Source organism: Schistocerca cancellata, chromosome 4 (assembly GCF_023864275.1).
Source record: "Schistocerca cancellata isolate TAMUIC-IGC-003103 chromosome 4, iqSchCanc2.1, whole genome shotgun sequence".
Lineage (NCBI taxonomy): Eukaryota > Metazoa > Arthropoda > Insecta > Orthoptera > Acrididae > Schistocerca > Schistocerca cancellata.
The window spans coordinates 571,145,563-571,165,111 of NC_064629.1; the positions used below are offsets into that span (position 1 = coordinate 571,145,563).

Here is a 19,549-nt window from a genome sequence, read left to right on the forward strand (position 1 = left end):
AAGCGATGGTGTGTCAACTCAGGAGCTCGCATGCAGGCTAGTTTCTGTAGAAGTTTGTTGTTGTGTTGCATGTGCTGTAGCAGCAGCACCAGCAGCATCGATATGGTCACAGGTGGTGAGGCCATACTGAATGAGACACATGATACGATGAGAGAAAATAATAAAATCAGCAACCGTCTGATGTACTGCACGGAGCTCAGCTACACTAGGCGAGCACGCAAAGTACAAAAAAGACTAACAGTCAATGGTGGGATGAAATCCACTCCTCACTGACAAGTTTTATGTTGTGGCTGAGAGAGCTCACCAATTACTATGCCCCAGGTAGAAAGAATAAATGAACTTTATTTACACTGGGTGAGTTCTTACTAGGGTGACATTGGTGCATCCTTATCAGTGGAGAGCAGTAGTGCTCGGTGGTGGGCCAAGAAAATGGTCCTGGCTAGGTGGAAGCTCATAGCTGGTCAGAGGCATTTGTTCAAAACACTGACTACTCCAAGGCAAGTGCAAGGACTTGAAAGAAACAATTTCTTTCAGTAAAGCTTGAGTTTTGGGGAAAAAAACAACAACATTACTTAGATGAGGTGATGTCAAACACTTCCCTTGTTTGAATAATAAGCTGGAAAATCACTCCTCATTGCAACTAAACAGTGACAATAATGCAGAAATTATTATTGCACTTTGGGTAAAGTTTCAGGTACATTACTAGGATTTAAAACATTGTACTTCTGGCGCACTTTACTGCATTGCTTTCTTGAACGTCAATGTAGAAGAATTTCAGACTTGCGTTATAAACCACTTTCAAGAAGACAGCCCTGGAGATGGAATTGAGCTTAAATAACAACAAATCCAAAGTGTTCCTAAAGTCTGTGCTCTCTATTTCTAAATGTACCTGCACCCTTCTGTTAAAAAAAAGTAAATAAATAAATAAGAGAGAGAGAGAGAGAGAGAGAGAGAGAGAGAGAGAGAGAAAAGAAAAGTGTGTGGTATTAGACTACTAAAAGTAAAAGCGTTGTTCAGTTCTACCTGTGTTGTATGACCTCTTTTTCTAACATGAATGTGATTAAAATCAAAAACATAATTACAGATGGACACCTGAACAATTCCATTAAAGCCCCAACTTACAGCAGATAGTGATACAAAGTGACTACCATCCTTCTCACTGAAATACAAAAATAAAATATATTTGTTCCTTGCTCCATGAGTTTTTATATTTGTATTTTGTAATGAAAGAAAGCATGCTAGAAATTGATTTTAAAAGATTTAATTCGATTCATCTGTAGTAGTACCAGGCAGTAATTCTTTCTGAGTGGTGACCCATGGCATTTTACCTTCACACTGGTCACAACAGGTCCCAAATTGCATGAAATGAGAGTACGACTGCTTTATATAGTCAATAACCATTTAAGTTTCAGAACAGTTCCTGGAGAATTTCACACGAACAAAACACTGGCTCCAGCCATAGTAGCTCACTGTGTAGTTTTGAATCAGCCTTAAGCAATTTAGGAGAATTCATCATTACAGAAAAAAGTATTCATTTCACAGGAACATGTAATCAGAATAATAGCTGGAGCCCACCCAAGATCATCTCACATACATTTACTTAATGAACTAAGGATATTTACAACAGCTTCACAATATAGATATTCACTTATGAAATTTGTAATTATAACTCATCCCAATCCAAAAGTAATAGCGACAACACTAAGGAAAAGGCTCATCTTCACTATTCTGGATTAAATCTAACTTCGGCATAGAAAGAGGGGCACAATGCTGCCACAAAAGTCTTTGGTCCCTTACCCAATAGTATCAAAAGTCTGACAGACAGCCAACCAGCATTTAAAAACAAATTAAAAGAATTTCTTAATGACAACTCCTTCCACTCAATAGATGAATTTTTAATTAGTAATTTTACATTTATTAAAAAATTGAATTATGTCAAGGAAAGCAATTTTCTGTTAAACTGATAAGTTCCAAATCATTACAAAGTGTTGTATTCATGATCCATGGAACAATTATTAATTAATCTAATGTAGAGGAACCATGGACAATCTAAATCTTGTTGACTGTACAGGCATTCACACTGCTGTCTTCCTGAATGTATGCCACATATGGCATAAGTGGCAAAGCAACTGATATAAAATTGTACAGGGAAACAGGCAGCAACACATGAAAACAAACCACAATGGCTAGTACAGACAAATGTTTATTCTAATTTCGAACTAATAAGGGCATTTGACGATGACCAATTCTAGAATTTGATAGATGGTACTCAAAGATGTGTACGACTAAAATGGGTGGCTATTGCTAAAGAACATACTAATGCATACTTTCCTTAGTTGTATCTGCATATTTGTATTAAATAACAGGCCAAAGTATAACTCAATGACAAAACTACTGTTAATACTGTGGTCAAGGTCTCCATTTCTATCACTACAAAGTGATGTTTTTTATAAGCATAATAAATTAGCAGTAATTTCCCCTTTATCCTTTTTGTTTTGAGAGCAAAAGCTCTTCCTTTTTACTTGAGAGGTGTATTATATCTTTATGGAATCTATTAAAGGAGTGCCCATTCACATCCTTGCTCGTATGCACAAGTAGGTTTGCTATTTTTGTCTCTAAAATGCCTTTAGTTGGTCTGCAGCCCCAACTTCGTGAGGCATTTACCACAAGAAAAGCAATGTGAAAATACTGAAAATAACTGACATTTAATGAATAGTCCTCTGGTTGCAGGGAGCACTTTTGGCAATTAGACACGCAAATAGTTTCTCACCAGTAGGAGTCACAAGCTGACCGTGCTGTCTGTAATGTCAGTATGTGTAGAGAGACCCATAATTACACCCATATGTAACCATCAAATTTTCTGAATTACACACCGAATTTTGTATTAACATACTCCACAGGATTCTACATCCAGGTTTATGGTATGTATCAAACACTAATGTAGTCTTTACAGCTACATGAAAAATATTTCCATTGTTGCACTTGAAGTAATCTTCAACTGCATAATTGTTCTTGCAGGCAAAACTGTAGCTTGGAGACCCAACTGTTATAACCTAGTCTTCTTTATCACAATTTTCCTCTGATGAGCCTCACAGATGGCTTAGAGTCTCACAGACAGCTTCAAAGAGCTTATATCACAGATGACATGAACAAGAACTTTCCTGACTTAAAAATAATAGCATTGGGTATTTAACAGAAGAGCTGTGAAGTTACTTTGATATTCCCCTTCCATGAATATTGCATAAAGTGAAGATTTTTGTTAAGAGCTATAGAGATTAAAATATTTTGTTATAAAAAAAATGGGAAAATCTATAGTTAGTTAGTTTCATGTCCATGGATCATTCTGCACAACAGATTGCAATGATGTGGAACGAGTTACTGCCTACAGGAAAATTAAAGAGACCTTTGGAGAAAAAGAGAACAACTTGCATGAATATCAAGAGCTCAGATGGAAACCCAGTTCTAAGCAAAGAAGGGAAAGCATAAAGGTGGAAGGAGTATATATATAGGGTCTATACAAGGGCGATGTACTTGAGGACAAGAAGAGGATGTAGATGAAATGGGAGATAAGATACTGTGTGAAGAGTTTGACAGAGCACTGAAAGACCTAAGTCAAAACAATGCCCCGGAAGTAGACAACATTCCATTAGAACTACTGACAGCCTTGGGAGAGCCAGTCCTGACAAAACTCTAACATCTGGTGAGCAAGATGTATGAGACAGGCGAAATACCCTCAGACTTCAAGAAGAATATAATAATTCCAACCCCAAAGAAAGCAGGTGTTGACAGATGTGAAAATTACCGAACTATCAGTTTAATAAGTCACGGCTGAAAAATACTAACATGAATTCTTTACAGACGAATCGAAAACCTAATAGAAGCTGACCTGAGGGAAGATCAGTTTGGATTCCGTAGAAATGTTGGAACACGTGAGGCAATACTGACCCTACGACTTATCTTAGAAGCTAGAGTAAGGAAAGGCAAACCTACGTTTCTAGCATGTGTAGACTTAGAGAAAGCTTTTGACAATGTTGACTGGAATACTCTCTTTCAAATTCTGAAGGTGGCAGGGGTAAAATACAGGGAGTGAAAGGCTATTAACAATTTGTACAGAAACCAGATGGCAGTTATAAGAGCCGAAGGACATGAAATAGAAGCAGTGGTTGGGAAGGGAGTGAGACAGGGTTGTAGCCTCTCCCCGATGTTATTCAATCTGTGTATTGAGCAAGCAATAAAGGAAACGAAAAGAAAAATTCAGAGTAGGTATTAAAATCCAAGGAGAAGAAATAAAAACTTTGAGGTTCGCTAATGACATTGTCATTCTGTCACAGACAGCAAAGGACTTGGAAGAGCAGTTGAACGGAATGGATAGTATCTTGAAAGGAGGATATACGATGAATATCAACAAAAGCAAAACGAGGATAATGGAAGGTAGTCAAATTAAAGTTGAGTGATGCTGAGGGAATTAGATTAGGAACTGACACACTTAAAGTAGTGAAGGAGTTTTGCTATTTGGGGAGCAAAATAACTAATTATGGTTGAAGTAGAGAGGACATAAAATGTAAACTGGCAGTGGCAAGGAAAGCGTTTCTGAAGATAAATTTCTTAACATCTGAAGATAAATTTCTTAACATCGAGTATAGATTTGTGTGTCAGGAAGTCGTTTCTGAAAGTATTTGTATGGAGTGTAGCCATGTACGGAAGTGAAATGTGGACGATAAACAGTTTAGACAAGAAGAGAATAGAAGCTTTCGAAATGTGGTACTACAGAAGAATGCTGAAGATTAGATGGGTAGATCACATAACTAATGAGGAGGTATTGAATAGGACTGGGGAGAAGAGAAGTTTGTGGCACATCTTGACTAGAAGAAGGGATCGGTTAGTAGGACATATTGTGAGGCATCAAGGGATCACCAATTTAATACTGGAGGGCAGTGTGGAGGGTAAAAATCAGAGAGGGAGACCAAGAGATGAATACACTAAGCAAATTCAGAAGGATGTAGGTTGCAGTAGGTACTGGAAGATGAAGAAACTTGCACAGGATAGAGTAGCATGGAGAGTTGCATCAAACCAGTCTCAGGACTGCAGACCACCACCACCACCACCACCACCACCACCACCACAACAACAACAACAACAACAACAACAACAACATCACAAATTAATTTGTACATATGGTTACATTCTCATCATTTCTAAGTTTTTTCCTCAAAAAGAAAAACGATATACAGACTTTGCGAGTTAGTAAGTGCTATCCACCACCTTTTACACATCACAGTAATAAAAAGAATTGTTAATTACAAACTCCCTCAGTTTGTTTTCAAATTTTACTTTGCTATTATATCACTGGGTAAGTGATCAACATTTTTTGTTACAGCATTGTGCACCTCCTTTTGTGCAAAGAACAACTTTAATGTGGAGTAACGATTGTCATTTTTCCTTCTGGTATTGTAATTATGTACATCGTTGTTCCTTTTGAAATGTGACTGTAGTGGATTATTTGCAACAAACTTCATGAGGGAATAAATATACCATGAAGCAGTAGCCTGAATGCCCAACCCCTTTAACAGATGTCTATAAGAGGACTATGGGTGAATATCACATATTATTTTTACAGTGTGATTTTGCATAATGAAACTTTCTTGTTTAACAATGAGTTACCTCAGAACATTATTCAATATGACATTATTGACTGAAAATATGCAAAATATGTCAACTTACTGATTTGTCTCCTCCCAAGTTTTGCACTGATTATAAGTGCAAATGTGGCTGAATTAAGTTGTTTTAGGAATTCCAAAATGTCATTTTCCAGTTTAAATTCTCATCAATATGGACACCTAAGACTTTTGAAGACTCTGCCCTATTTATAATTTCCTTGCCATCTATTACACTTATCACTGGTGTAGTACCCCTGGATGTGCAGAACTGAAAATTCTGTGTCCAAAAAAACAGAGGGGTAGAACATTTGCAGAAAACCAATCAATGGTATTTTTAAGGACATTATTTCTTCTGTTTCTCTATATATGCTTGGACTGATTAGAATGCTAGTTTCAACTGTAAAAAGAAATAATTCTGCTTGTTGTATATTATATGGAAGATCATTTACATAGATGAGAAACCATACTGGACCTTTGACTGAGCCTTGGGGGCCCCCATACGTGATTTCTCCCCCATCAGAATTATGTCCCCAGACTATATTGGTTGAATTACTAAGAACGACTTTCTGCATTTTTTAGTATGATATGACATTATCCATTGGTTGGCTATACCACCAATCCCATAAGACTTCAATTCATTTAGGAGAATACTGTATTCACACAGTCAAATGTCTTAGATTAGTTGCAGAAAATACCAACTGGTACTATTTCATTACTTAACGCTTATAAAATCTGGTGAGTGAACACGAAAATGGCATTCTCAATAGAGAAACCTTTTTGAAACGCAAACTTTGATTTGCTGAGGATGTTTTTGTTGCTATTCTACAATACATTACCTTCTGAAACATTTTGAAAAAGGACATCAGCAATGAACAGGTCACTAGGTATCAGAACAATTAAAAATCCTGTATTCACTGTGTTCTACAAAAATGATGGCATTATATTAAGCAAAGCTATTGAAGGCAAACATATGAACACCATGACAGAAATTCGTAACACTCATAAGAGAACCATATAGCACATAGTTAAATGAGAGAAAGAAAGAACAACCAACTCACACCCAATATAGTATCATCATTCATATGTATGGCCATACTGTGACTGATAATTAACAAGTTGACATTTTTAATGATCATTTACCCAAGGCAGCACACAAAATGTAGTCCAATAGTGCACCTGGACAAGTACAGAGGTACACTGGACATAATACTACAAACAATTAGAAATAGAACCAAAGTCATTTTCTGAAACTAAGATCAGATATTGATTAAATCTGAACAGTTGTCAAAAACGAAAATGATGTGGTGCGGATGGAATTTTGAACAGAGTTTCTGAAGAGCTGTTTTAACTTAATAAATCATGCCACTGACAGACTTAGAACTTTTAGGTGCTGCAATCTGCATTTCTTTGCTGTTATTGCAAAATAAACATTCTTGTGATTTTGGTGCACCTTCTGTTTCTTTTTTCAGAGTCAGTACCTTTCATAGCTTTTTTTTCTCCTAGTGCACTTTAAACTCTCTTACAATAGCTTTAGTTCATCCTATTTTCCAGACCCATTGTTGAATGTTTGAGTTTTGGCCTGAATGAATTTCTCATGGAAGACATGTATCCAAAACTTTGTACAGCTTTAAAAACAGTAAAAGAAACAGATTTGTGTCACTGAACCTCAAATGGGCTGTTACATGAAAGAGTTATTCTGAAGATTTGCGTTATTGAATTGGAAATAAATACTCTTCACAATCAACAATGATCTTCAAAAATTGGCATTCTTTCTCTGACAGACTTGCATGTTTCTTCTGCTCTCTATTTGGTAAAATATTGTTAAGTGCCCTTGAGTTACTTTCCACTTGTCCTCAAACTAAGTGACACCACACTACAGGTGCTCTGAATAGCTCTTGAAATTAGGAAGAAATTTTAGTGCATGCATGCATACATACACACATACTGGGGATCTTTAACCTCATTGATCACCCTGTTTGACATTTGTGACCCTAAAAGCTTTTCTAGTTTCTCCTTGTCATCCTCCTCTCATCTAAATCATTTGCCCGTATAGAGACAAAAGGAATTTGTGAGTATTATTAACTTTCTAGCAATTTATTTTCATTGGAAAAATTATTGTTTACACATCAGCTGTTGATCTAACAGAACTGAAACTGGCACCAAACACTTTGTGCCAAATCGCTTTGGTGCTTGACATGTTGTGATGAAAGAAATAGAATTTGATACATGCAAACCACTGTTATCACTTCATCATCAGTAACAGCCCAAAATAAATTTATAAAAAAATATTATAAAAGAAAACTGATGAAATATTAATTAAAACTGTTAATAAATCAATTAAATAAAAAAATACATGCCAATCTCTACTTTTTATGTGAGTAAAATTCAGAGCTCACAAAAATTCCTCGAAAGAAAACTATGTATGTCAATTCTGACCGCGCTGACTGTTTTTCGGGTGTCCGCCTTGTGACCTCTCAACAAGCAGGTGCAGTTTGAGGTTCACTGGGTCACAAACAGCAGTAAGTATAGACTGTGCAGCTCGTGGTGCTCATCTGCAGGTTTAATTATTCTTTTCTTTCCAGCAAAGATCCCAAACTTTAAATGAGTGTCATGAGAATAGGTGGTATTGTTAAACAGCTTAGCACTGGCAGTATTCAAGGTGACAGATCAGTTGTAAGGTGCAACATTTGCACATCTTAGTTGTTACTGATAAAAAGCACCAACAAAATCATGTTGAGCAGCATATGGAAAGCACTGAACATGTCAAGAATAAGGAACTACAACGTGGTAACAGTACTGTGAGAGCAGTTTACTGGAGAAACACTGGCATTTTCAAGACCAAAAGGTAAGTGATTTTTTTATGAAACAGTGGCAGCATTTCTAGCATGTTGTATCATATCTAGGCAAATATGTAGTCTGTTTGCAATGAGTGTATTTTGAAAGAGTTATAGTTTCACCTCTATATGACATAAAAGTATCACAAATCAAATAAACATTAGTTGATGACCCCAGCATATTTCATTCTAGATGAAATCACTGACAAACAGAAAAGATCAATGTGTATGGACATTTTAGTCAGTAGGAGCTCTGCATGTAGATCAAGTTGCTTTTGTTAACTTTTTACCTAGAGAAAACTGACAATGCTAACATAATGAGAAGTTTCAATAATGCAAGCTGGAGTTGTGACCTCAAAGAGAAAAATATAAAGAATAGCCAGCACTCACACAGAAAGCTAGTATTTCCAATTGCAAGTCCATGTTCTGCAACTTAAAATGAGTAAACTGTTTTGTGCACACTACTCATCAAGTTTTTGAGACATAAAATTACGAATACTCATATACGAATCAATTTCATACCTTGCCTTAAGGAATCTTGAAAAAAGTTCCTGCCAGTACGAAGATGTATATTCTAACTGCCTTTACCATATTTCCTCATCATTAGTAGATGGGATACATTGTTAAAAGTTTCAGCGTTTACATATAATAAATTTCAAGTATTATGCAGATCTTTACATATTTTCTCCGATTATATCAAAGGTTAAAAAAATTATTGTGTAAAGAAGAACTGTGAGATGAACTTTACATCATACATGACCCCTCCTGACAATAACCATGACACATTTGGAGAAACACACAGTGCACTATTATGGCATACGGGAGGATGCGTTTGAAGAAGTCGAAGAACAGAAGTTGGACCAAAACTGATGTGGTGCTGAACAGGAATACTGATTATCATTTTAAAACAAAATATGCACAGCTTGTGTCTGTTGATGTAGAACGCCCCTTTCTGTTTACAAATATGTAGGCCACTGAGTGCAAAAAGTGGGACATTTGTGATTTAATGATTTGCATATGCATATTTTAATAAATGTTCACATTTGAAATTGGTACTTTCTTTACCATATTTTTCACCTTAAATATCACACCTTTTTGCAAACAGCTTTTCACATTTTAGTAGTAAAGATCCTACGTCTAATCATTAGTGATGGTCCAAATGGTTCTGAGCACTATGGGACTTAAGATGATCTGTGGTCATCAGTCCCCTAGAACTTAGAACTACTTAAACCTAACTAATCTAAGGACATCACACACATCCATGCCCGAGGCAGGATTCAAACCTGCGACTGTAGCGGTCAAGCGGTTCCAGACTGAAGCGCCTAGAATCGCAGGGCCACACCGGCCGGCAATCATTAGTGACACATTTAATCTCATTACTGGCACATGGAATTTTGTAAAGACATACAGTATGAGTTACACAACTGTTAAACCTCTTTAAGGGAAAGTTACAGCATAAGGGACATTCCACTTCAAGGGGACCAGGAGTTCCCACTCGACCATCTCCAAATCTAATGAAATTCGGTGTGGAGGTTCTGCATGGCCTTTAGTGGCTGCATACCAAATTTCAGTTCAGTATCCTCAGTGGTTGAATTCTTAAGGGATTTTAAAGAGAGGCTACTCACTTCCGCATCATGTACGAAGGTGAAAATGTGCCAACTTTGCTGGGCTTTTTTTAAATGTTCAACAAACATTTGGTCATTTGCTCTGTATACACAAACAACTTTTTATGCTGAATCACAGCGTGGCAAAAATAAGGGTTTTAACCTTACCTAAATATAGATACAAGCCTCTAAAGTGGCTAAAAAATTCGTCGCACTATTCTGAGAGCCATGGTTTGACTGACCACTGCTACTTTCCATATGAACCAAACACCACAACTTCAGAGGGTTATTCATATCTATGATGTCTATATATTGACAAGATTTAATTAACATTGGATGCCAAGATTGAAAGATATGTATCTGCAAAGTTGGCCTCAATTTTCTAATTGCAAATTTTAGGGTATTTTTGGGGGGCAATACCTCAACTATGTCTTCTTCAATCCTCTTTTTTCTTGCTACAGCTGGAAAACGTATGCTTTAAGGTTTCAAAGAAATAGTGTTTAATTTCTGGATCATTCAGTTTAATGAGTAAGAATACATTTCAAAAGTTATTATCTTAGCACTTCAAGAAGATTGAAAAATAAAATATTTTGCTCATTAAGTCCCATAATCAATTATTTTTATTTGAGTGTATAAGTCAGTGTCAAACATTAATTTAACACATGACATAAAAACAAGTATAGTACAAAACAGCAAATCTGCAGAACAAAAATACTAAAGAGTCGGTTCCATTTTCAGTTAAGCCCTTCTACAATTTTGTCAATGACAGATTGTGGATAACTGTATTGTCTTCTTGGTGATGACATTGATGGGGCTTCTAAAGTCATGTAGATTTGTTGCTCAGGAATTCAGCAGGTATCTTTATCAGTTGGCTAGTGGAAGGAAAGAGCATGTCCGTGTGGGCGTCTTGTTGTTCATGTGAAACTTCACACGTTTCCAATCCACCAAAAATTGCCATACATACAAGTAACATACAGTCTTTGTTGTAAGCTTGGAATTGAGACTGATGGAATTTCTTCATCTGCTTCGAAGGTGTTAACTATGAATGCTGTAGCATCATTGGAAAAACTGCTTCCTCTGAGCTGATTACAATTAATTGGTTTTCTCTTGTTCCAGATACTGTATATCCCATGGTAAACCTTGTTTCTCGATCTGGGTGAATTTTTTCAATTTCTTCTTTTGGTTCACAAAAAAGCTTTATGCCTCGAATACTACCATTACAGGATTTGAATATATCATATGGAATCAATATTAGGTTATCTAAGGCCCTCTGCAGTCTAGCACTGGCCCTGCAAGTCCTTTTGCTGTTCCCCCCAATGCCATCACAAGGCAATTTACTGTGGTTTGTTCCAAAAAAATTCCATATGGCAGTGATACCAAAATCCCTTTCTTGCAGGCATAAATCGATGAAACTTTTGAAATTCTCATATTGAACAGTGCTAAAGTAATAAATGTTCTTAATATTTTCAGTCTCTGTCTTTAAATATGCTATCAACTTTATTTGAAAGGCAAGGACAGCAGTGGTATTGACAGAACACTTGCTGATCATACAAATGCTAATACTCTGACATTCTTTGCCATCGAAATAGACATCAGATGGATGAAATGTGGCCTGACTATTCTTCCAATGGAATCCTTGCACAGTATCCTGAACAACAAATGAATATTTCTCAGCAAAATCTATCAATATAATTAATTCATTTTCTGTAAGATTTCTTTTTAGCTGCTTAAGATATAAACTTTTGTGTTCTGACACAAAGTGATGGCTTTTTAAACTGTTAATTTTCAAAATCAATGCCTCCATGAAATCTTCAATAGTTCTCTGGCAAGTCTCCAATGTATATCTGCCAGCATGGACCCATTACTTGTATTCCATTGTTTCCTCAGGGTCATAGTCTTTAAAAGAGTCTTCAAGAAAAGCCTCTATTCACATTTTTCCCGGACATTACTCACACGGTTGGAGCATACAATTTTTTGATTACAAACTGCATACAGTTTTTTTTTCATCAAATCCTTGTAGTTATCTTGAATGGATGTTGCTGAAGCCAACTTTAATTTGACATTTTGATGGATTACTCATGCTGAATGTGATCCAGATGCACCAGCTGTACTGCACCATTTCGGCCATTTTCACAAAATTTTGAGAAGCTTAGTTCATTTCCACACTGCTTACAATAAGCAATGAACATTTGTTTAAGGTTACAAAGGAGCAGGCATTTCTCCTTGTGAATCTTTCCCCATTTATTCTTACTGTAACACAATCCTTTTTGCCTGGGCATAAACAAGGAAACTCATCATCTTCAAAGTAAGTGAAGACATTTTGTTTTATTTCATCAATGAGATTTTTCCTCTTTTCGGTTTCCAGGTGTTGCCAAAATCCCATCTTCCATCTTTAGTCTCCTAGCCTTTACCATCTCAGTTGAAACAGCAAATTATTTAGCCATTTTTTCTGTGGTGCAGCTATTTGGGGCCAGGGTCAAAATTTGAACTTTACTGCTATTGCTTGAAGTATGAAGTTTAATCTTAAGTTATGCAATTAAGATGTCCATACCTTTACATTTATGGCACTCTTCCATTTGTATCTGAGCAGTAACTACTTGGCTCACACCAGCAACTGTTGCAATTACCTTAGTAATGCTGCCTTGGGCTTTACCCCCTTGAATCCCTTTCACTGATCTGTTGAAGCTTTAGTAGTGATTCTTCCAAGTGATGATAGTGAAGTATTAGCAGTAAAACAAGCATCAACACCGCCCATGTCTTCAGTGGATTTTGATTCTTGCTTACCCTGGTGAGATGATTATTTTGGGCATTTCATGTCTATATTTGGTACAAATTTTCTGACCAGGTTTAAAAAGTTCATTAGTCAGTAACTTCAACCTGCGGAGTTTACTGGTGTTCAAGTCTTCTGGCGTTCTGGTATGAAAAAACGTGAGCATCTTCAGTAAAACAAAGCTGAGACCTACAATAAAGAAGCTCCTTGTCAATTGGTGAAATTTCCTTAACTGATTGTAGTTCCCTCTTGCCATGACAGAATGGCAATGACTTCAGACAATATTCAGTGTTGTTTTTATATAAAATGGCAAATTAGGCTATCAAAACATATTGTTTTAGAGTTTACTTTCAGCTACAACAATAATTATTGATTTTTCAAACACTCAGTACTTAACACTAAGGTTGTGCAGTGTCAACATCAAAGATTACACCACACAAAAGGCTGACACTGCGAAAATTGCAAATAACGAAAGCAGCAAAAGAAAGTGGTGATTCATGGAAACAGACTGACATCACATTGTAGGGTTACAACCTTCTAAAGCAAAATAGCATTCCATTATGACCTTCTAGATGTTATAATCATCAGGACACTTTCTGAGGTTTTATCATATTTATATTGTACACCATAAAATAATGTAAAAACACTTCTTATTAGCATAGTTACTTTACGGAAAATCTTATACTAGTAAAAGACACTACAATTACTCATTTTTTATTTATAACTTCAAATTTTATTAATTTTTGTATTTATCAGTAATCCATGTTCCCTACTTTTGAAAGGTATTCTTACTCATTAATATGCAAGATCCAGAAATTAAACACAATACCTTTGAATGCTTAAAGGGCGCTCTATTCAGCTATGGCAAGAAAAATGGATTGAAGAAGACAGAGTTGCGATATTGCCCCCCAAAAATATTGTAAAATTTGCAAGTATAAAATTTTGGTCAACTTTGCAGATGCATATATTTTCATTTGGGCATCCAAAACTAATTAAATTTGATTGATATACAGACATCATAGGTAGGAATGGCCACCTGAAGTTTTGGCATGATTGGCTCATATGAAAAGTAGCAGTGTTCAGTCAAACAATGGCTCTCAGAATAGTGCAATGAATTTTTTAGCCACTTTAGAGGCTTGTATCTATATTTAGGTATGGCTAAATTGCTAATTTTTGCCACGGTGTGATTCAGCATTAAAAGTTGTCTATGTATATTAAAAATGACCAAATGTTTGCTAAACGTTTAAAAAAGCCTAGCAAAGTTGACACATTTTCACCTCCCTTAAGAATTCAACCACTGAAGATACTGGTCTGAAATTTGGTATATAACAATCAAAGAGCATGTAGAATTTTCACACCAAATTTCATTAGATTTGGAGATGGTCGAGTCGGAACACTTTTTAATATTGGTCCCTTTGCTGTGGATTGACCCATATGTAATTATTGATCGATTCCCTAACAGTGATTGCTTTGTTCAATAAAGTAATATACTTACCAGCCAAATCACATAGAGGTAAAAAATGTAATTTCTGTAGCACACTATATACAGTTTGGTATATGAAATTACTACTCAAAAGATGACGTAATTCATAGTTCCATTTTACACAAATCATACCTATGATAAATTTTATAACATAGAAACATACACAGAACACTATTTTCTACCAGGGAATGGAACTGAAACAATATGAACATAATAAATGTTATAATGTAGAAATACAAACATAACATTAATTCTTACGACGAAATGGAATTGAAACAATAATAATGTAATAAATGTTATAATGCAGAAATATACACAGTACCATATTTTCTACCAGAGATTGGAATTCAAACAATAGGAATAAATAGTGTATCAAGTATGTTTTCATCAACTTGTTTATAAGTATGCATGCATAAAAAAAAAAACGCATTGCATAAACACATAAACCCTTTGTTATCTTAACATGTTGATTAGAATATGGGTATATGCATGAAGTAACTGACGTTTTAACTTGTTTCGTTCTCTGTATTAAATGATATGACAAATGCAACTGTGTAAGCGGTTTGTGGGCGAATAAAGTAACTTATAAATGATATGCTGTAAACAATAGGCAGATTACCCATGGACTAAAGGAACCAAAATACAGTTTCTACCATTTTTAATGGTAAACACTGGGTACTTAGTATATATTTGAAACAATTGTTGAGGCACTGAATGACTGTTAAAACTGCTTGGCTCGGTAACAAAAAGTTGGCTTCTCTCTTGTTCTGATGAGCATAAGATTCTATAAGCAGACTTGGAATATCCAGGGCCCGATGAAATACTTCCTTACCAATATGACAGTGAAGCTTAAGTAATGTGACGCATTGAGGAATATAAATGTCTGTGGATGATGAAACGTTTCGGGATGCAATACATCGAAGAATACTACAGTGAAAGTCGTGCATGTACTGTATATGATAGTTTACAATCACTATTATTTACACAATGACTTATATATGTATTTTCCGTTATGCTTATTAACATAATATTGTTGTTTCAAAACAAAACATGCTAATCTCACCTGTGCCATCTGAGGCTTCCGGTTAACATCTTTAATATCAATGCATCCTGGCTCCAGTGTATTGAGCAAATTACACAGAAGGACACCATCCCTAAGTGTGTATGCTAAATCGTGTACAGAAGCGTCTAACCAATTCGTTTTGTGATCAGGTCTTAAGACATCGCACCTCACCAACCACTTTGAACACTCTTTCCACGGCTCGTTAGATGTCTGTACTGCCATTTTCTACACTCAATTTATTGTATGGCACTACAATTGTTTTCACATTGCTTATTGCCTCCTACAGCCGATATATTTTGCATATAAACACAACTAACAACACATTACATGACATTTCCACCCCAAGCAAAGATAACACAGTAGAAAGTACTCTCGCTGCTAAACATATACATAAACATCACCCCTAGTAAAGGGGCGACTTCCTTTGCAAATAACATGATTATATTTTATTCAACTATATGGCTATTATACTATTTTATTTCGAAGTTTAATCACTCGTTCATTTTCTTCGATTTTAATATCGTACATATTGCCTTCAGTGGTGATCGATATAGTTAAGTGGTGATGTCACTCTCTGACGTTATCTCTCACTTGAGTGGAGAAGTGTCGAGTGTGGTTTGTGTTAATGTGATTCGAACCTGGAAATAAGTGAAATTTTTGGGATATCTGGTGTCTGGTATGTATGTTTCGCGTGTTTATATATATTGTGGGTGTATACATATTAAAATTGTAGAGAAATGAGTAATTCCAATATTATTAGTGTATAGATGCTCACTAACTGCCACACCCATAGGTAAAAGGGCGTATTGTACCTAACAGTGCCATGAAAAATTAGTTAATAATAAAGTTTTGTGCACTAGTTCTTTATATCATACAGCATATTTTTCAGGCGTAAATATGAGTGAGTGATTCGCTGCAAAATTTCTACTAGCTTTAACCAGTAAATTTGTTAATTTCCGCAAAATTGTTTATTGTTAACTATGTACTTTTCAGTTTATTGGTACAGTATACAGAAGCTCGTAGTTCTCAGTAATGAAGAGTTTAGAATAATAGTAGTTATGCAGTTCGCACGGTTCATGTAAAATCTATATCAGCCCATCCTAATATGTATTTATTCTGTGGCAAGCGCATCCGCATGTATCGACTTGCATAAAAACAGCAATGCAGTAGTCTTACGGCTGCACCACACCCACCTCGCCAATCAATGCTCCGTGCTTGGTCACATGACAGGCATTGGGGTTCCTTTTAAAACAGAAGTTTGAAGTTTGGTAGCCACCAGAAAGGGTTGTTGGTAGCATTGTAGAGGTGAGCAACTTTACTTGTGTTTTCGTCATACTTCACAAGATTAACTCCTTACATTTCATATTGGGGTACTAGCTAAGTGACATTTCCGCTATTTTTACGTTTTGTGTGGTAATATACCAAAATTGTACTGGCGGATAACATTTACTTCTAAACTAGTTTATCATCTTAACCTTGTTACTTATATTGCCACCTTTGCGTTAATACTAGTTAAATATTTATGTAGAAGATATTTATTTATTTGCTGTATGTTTAGTGTGAACAAATAAATGAATAAGGCAAAGGAGAAAAGACAGTTTTACATTTCGCTATTCATTAATCCACTTCTGCATAATGGAAAAGCCCACCTTTGTTGAGAACCTTCAAAATATCACTCAAAGTGCAATTCTGTATTTGATACCCATTTGCTCACACTGTTTCAGTTTTCACATTTTAAGGAGATGGTCAGTCATGTGCAGCTTTGTGTACGTGAAACAAATGATTGCATTGTAGTTTTCGTTTAACATTTCATTTTGAACTCCCTCAGTGATATGATGGGTGATCTTGATACGACGACCAAAACTGTGGCAGTCAAGTAAACCTTTGTGATAATAAGTGTACTAATGCGATTTTTTTCTCAAACAAATATTAATTTACAATCAATTGTCAAAGGTTTTGTGTCATGTGTAACAATAACAGGCTATGCCACATGTTAGATTTTGATACACATGAATAGGCTATGGATGAGTAACTGTAGTATATGAAGGGAATGATGAATATTGAAACTAAACAATTGCTTTAATTAATTTGTATATAATGCTGTCAGAAGTATAAGCAGCTTCAGCATGAATTTTTTTCTTTGTGCACATCTACTATGAGTCTGCTAATCTTACAGTCTTTTGCTTGAACACATAGTGGTCACATATTGGCCAAAATTGAAGGTCATTTCCCCCCATAAGCAATCAGTTTGTCTGTTCTGTTGGTTTTTATTGATTGTCAAGTGAAGGGGTGTGGTCAGTAAAGGAGAGAAATTGAGTGTCATTCTGATTTCTACTGAACCTCGACTAATGCTGTTGTGTGCATGATTCATATTCATGTCTGATAGTAAATGGCATTAAGTGATGCAAAAAAAGTGAATGTAACACTGTTAAGAATCCAAAAGTAAATTCCTTCTGTCTGTCTGGAGAAAATAATGTGGGTGCTTTGTATGGTTTTATCCTAATATTATGTACCAAAATGCACACAATATTTCCTGAAAAAGAGTATGAACAGGTGAAATGTAGCCTTTTTGAGCCTGTTATAGGTGTTGTGGGTAATGTACTAGAAAATAGTATTATGTTGGTGACACTCATTTGGATACATGTTATTAACTTAGTATTCTTATTCAGATCAGAAGTGTGGAATGCTGTTAATGTGATTTAGTACTTGTTTGAAAACTACTAAAGAGACTCAATGTGTCACGAGGATTTGTTAACTGCTGTAGAAGAGACACATGGTGGGCAAGGTGACACAATCTCCCCCCCCCCCCCCCCCCTATGATGTGCTGTAACCAACAGATACACTACATTTGACTAGCCAACCAGTATGGCTTTACTGATTAGTGTACCACAAGGACTAGATGTTGTAGAAGGATAGCAGTTTCAGGAGAGTGCCCGTACCAACAGGTACGAAGTGCTGTCTAAGACTGACAGTTAATTTGAGACAGTGTGACACACTTCTCCTGTTGGGATGCCTTCAAAACCCTTTTCCAGGTGATAGTACGTACAGAGGGAGCTATTAATGTTTTGTGGTTTGACTATGAGAAATAATGACTAACTCCTTCTAGAGAAACAGTATCAAGTGATAGGAGGGACAAATATGAGAGTATACCTAGGAAACTCACCATGTGATGAAAAGCCCATCTCAGCAGCAGTTGAACACGTCTACATAGAAGTATTGTGTAATATTATTTAACCTGATTGGTTTGAATGGGACTGTTATTGACTAATATGGTGACAGTTACATCATTCAGTCATCCATATTTTAACTACAAAAGTACTGAGACTTCAGTGGAAAGATGAGAATTTTGGGTAAGAATGTTTTTGTTATTAATGCCTTTAAATATTAAAACTTTAAGGTATCCGTCTACAGTGTGAAATTACAGGGTTTCGTCTCAAGCTTACATCTACAGAACGCTTAGAGTGTGAGTGTGAGAAATTCATCTGCTTTGCCAATTTGCATCCAAACTGTCACCTTTTTTACAACAGCTAGACCATGGCCTTCAGATAAATTTGTCCAGCCATCATTTAAAAACACAAGTTTGCCTCTGTGTCATATCTGATGTTTTAGGTCAGCCTGTCACCACAATATTTTCAAAAGTTAACTTCTTGTTGTTGCCCACTTGTTGGCCATAGCAACTTGCAGCCACATTGCTTGTTTATTGCCATTGGCATCTCTGGTCAAAGCAAAATTCCATATCATTGATTTCAGTATACCCCATTTGTACAACCAATGTTAAATTGTGGCCCATGTCAGAACAAATAATTCCAAAAGTAAGAATTGCTGTGTTGTTAATGGTGTTATGATGAAGCATACGGTCTGCATCAGTTTTCTAGGACTGACCAAAGACTTCTGGTGCTGGGTCAAGTGAAAGGTTGGAGACAGAAACAGTTACGGAACAACCTAGGACTTCATAAATTTGTGACATGGGGCAATAAGTTTGACTTTGTCTAAATGTCTAAGGCTGACTACCACTGCAATTGAATGTGTGTGGTGTCTACCCAGTGATGTTTTTCATCAGGTTACTGTGCATTCAATAGGGATAAATTAAGATGTTAATAGTTCCAAATTATTTGTTTTGATCTCCCACCCCTCTGGT

At 36.0% G+C, this 19,549-nt stretch overlaps 2 protein-coding genes across 5 annotated transcripts in view; one reads left to right on the top strand and one right to left on the bottom strand.

Moving 5' to 3' along the window:
* LOC126184588 (protein vav) overlaps positions 1–15,778 on the bottom strand; it is a 163,635-nt gene extending 147,857 nt beyond the window's left edge. Inside the window, exon 1 of the mRNA XM_049927024.1 lies at positions 15,412–15,778. Coding sequence (XP_049782981.1) covers positions 15,412–15,633 — 222 coding nt within the window. The 5' untranslated portion in view covers positions 15,634–15,778. The remainder of the gene's footprint in view (positions 1–15,411) is intronic.
* Positions 15,779–15,976: 198 nt separating this feature from the next.
* LOC126185093 (spectrin alpha chain) overlaps positions 15,977–19,549 on the top strand; it is a 141,858-nt gene continuing 138,285 nt past the window's right edge. For all 4 annotated transcript variants that reach the window (XM_049927895.1, XM_049927896.1, XM_049927897.1 and 1 more), the window contains exon 1: positions 15,977–16,087. The gene's annotated coding sequence lies outside the window, so the exon portion shown is untranslated. The remainder of the gene's footprint in view (positions 16,088–19,549) is intronic.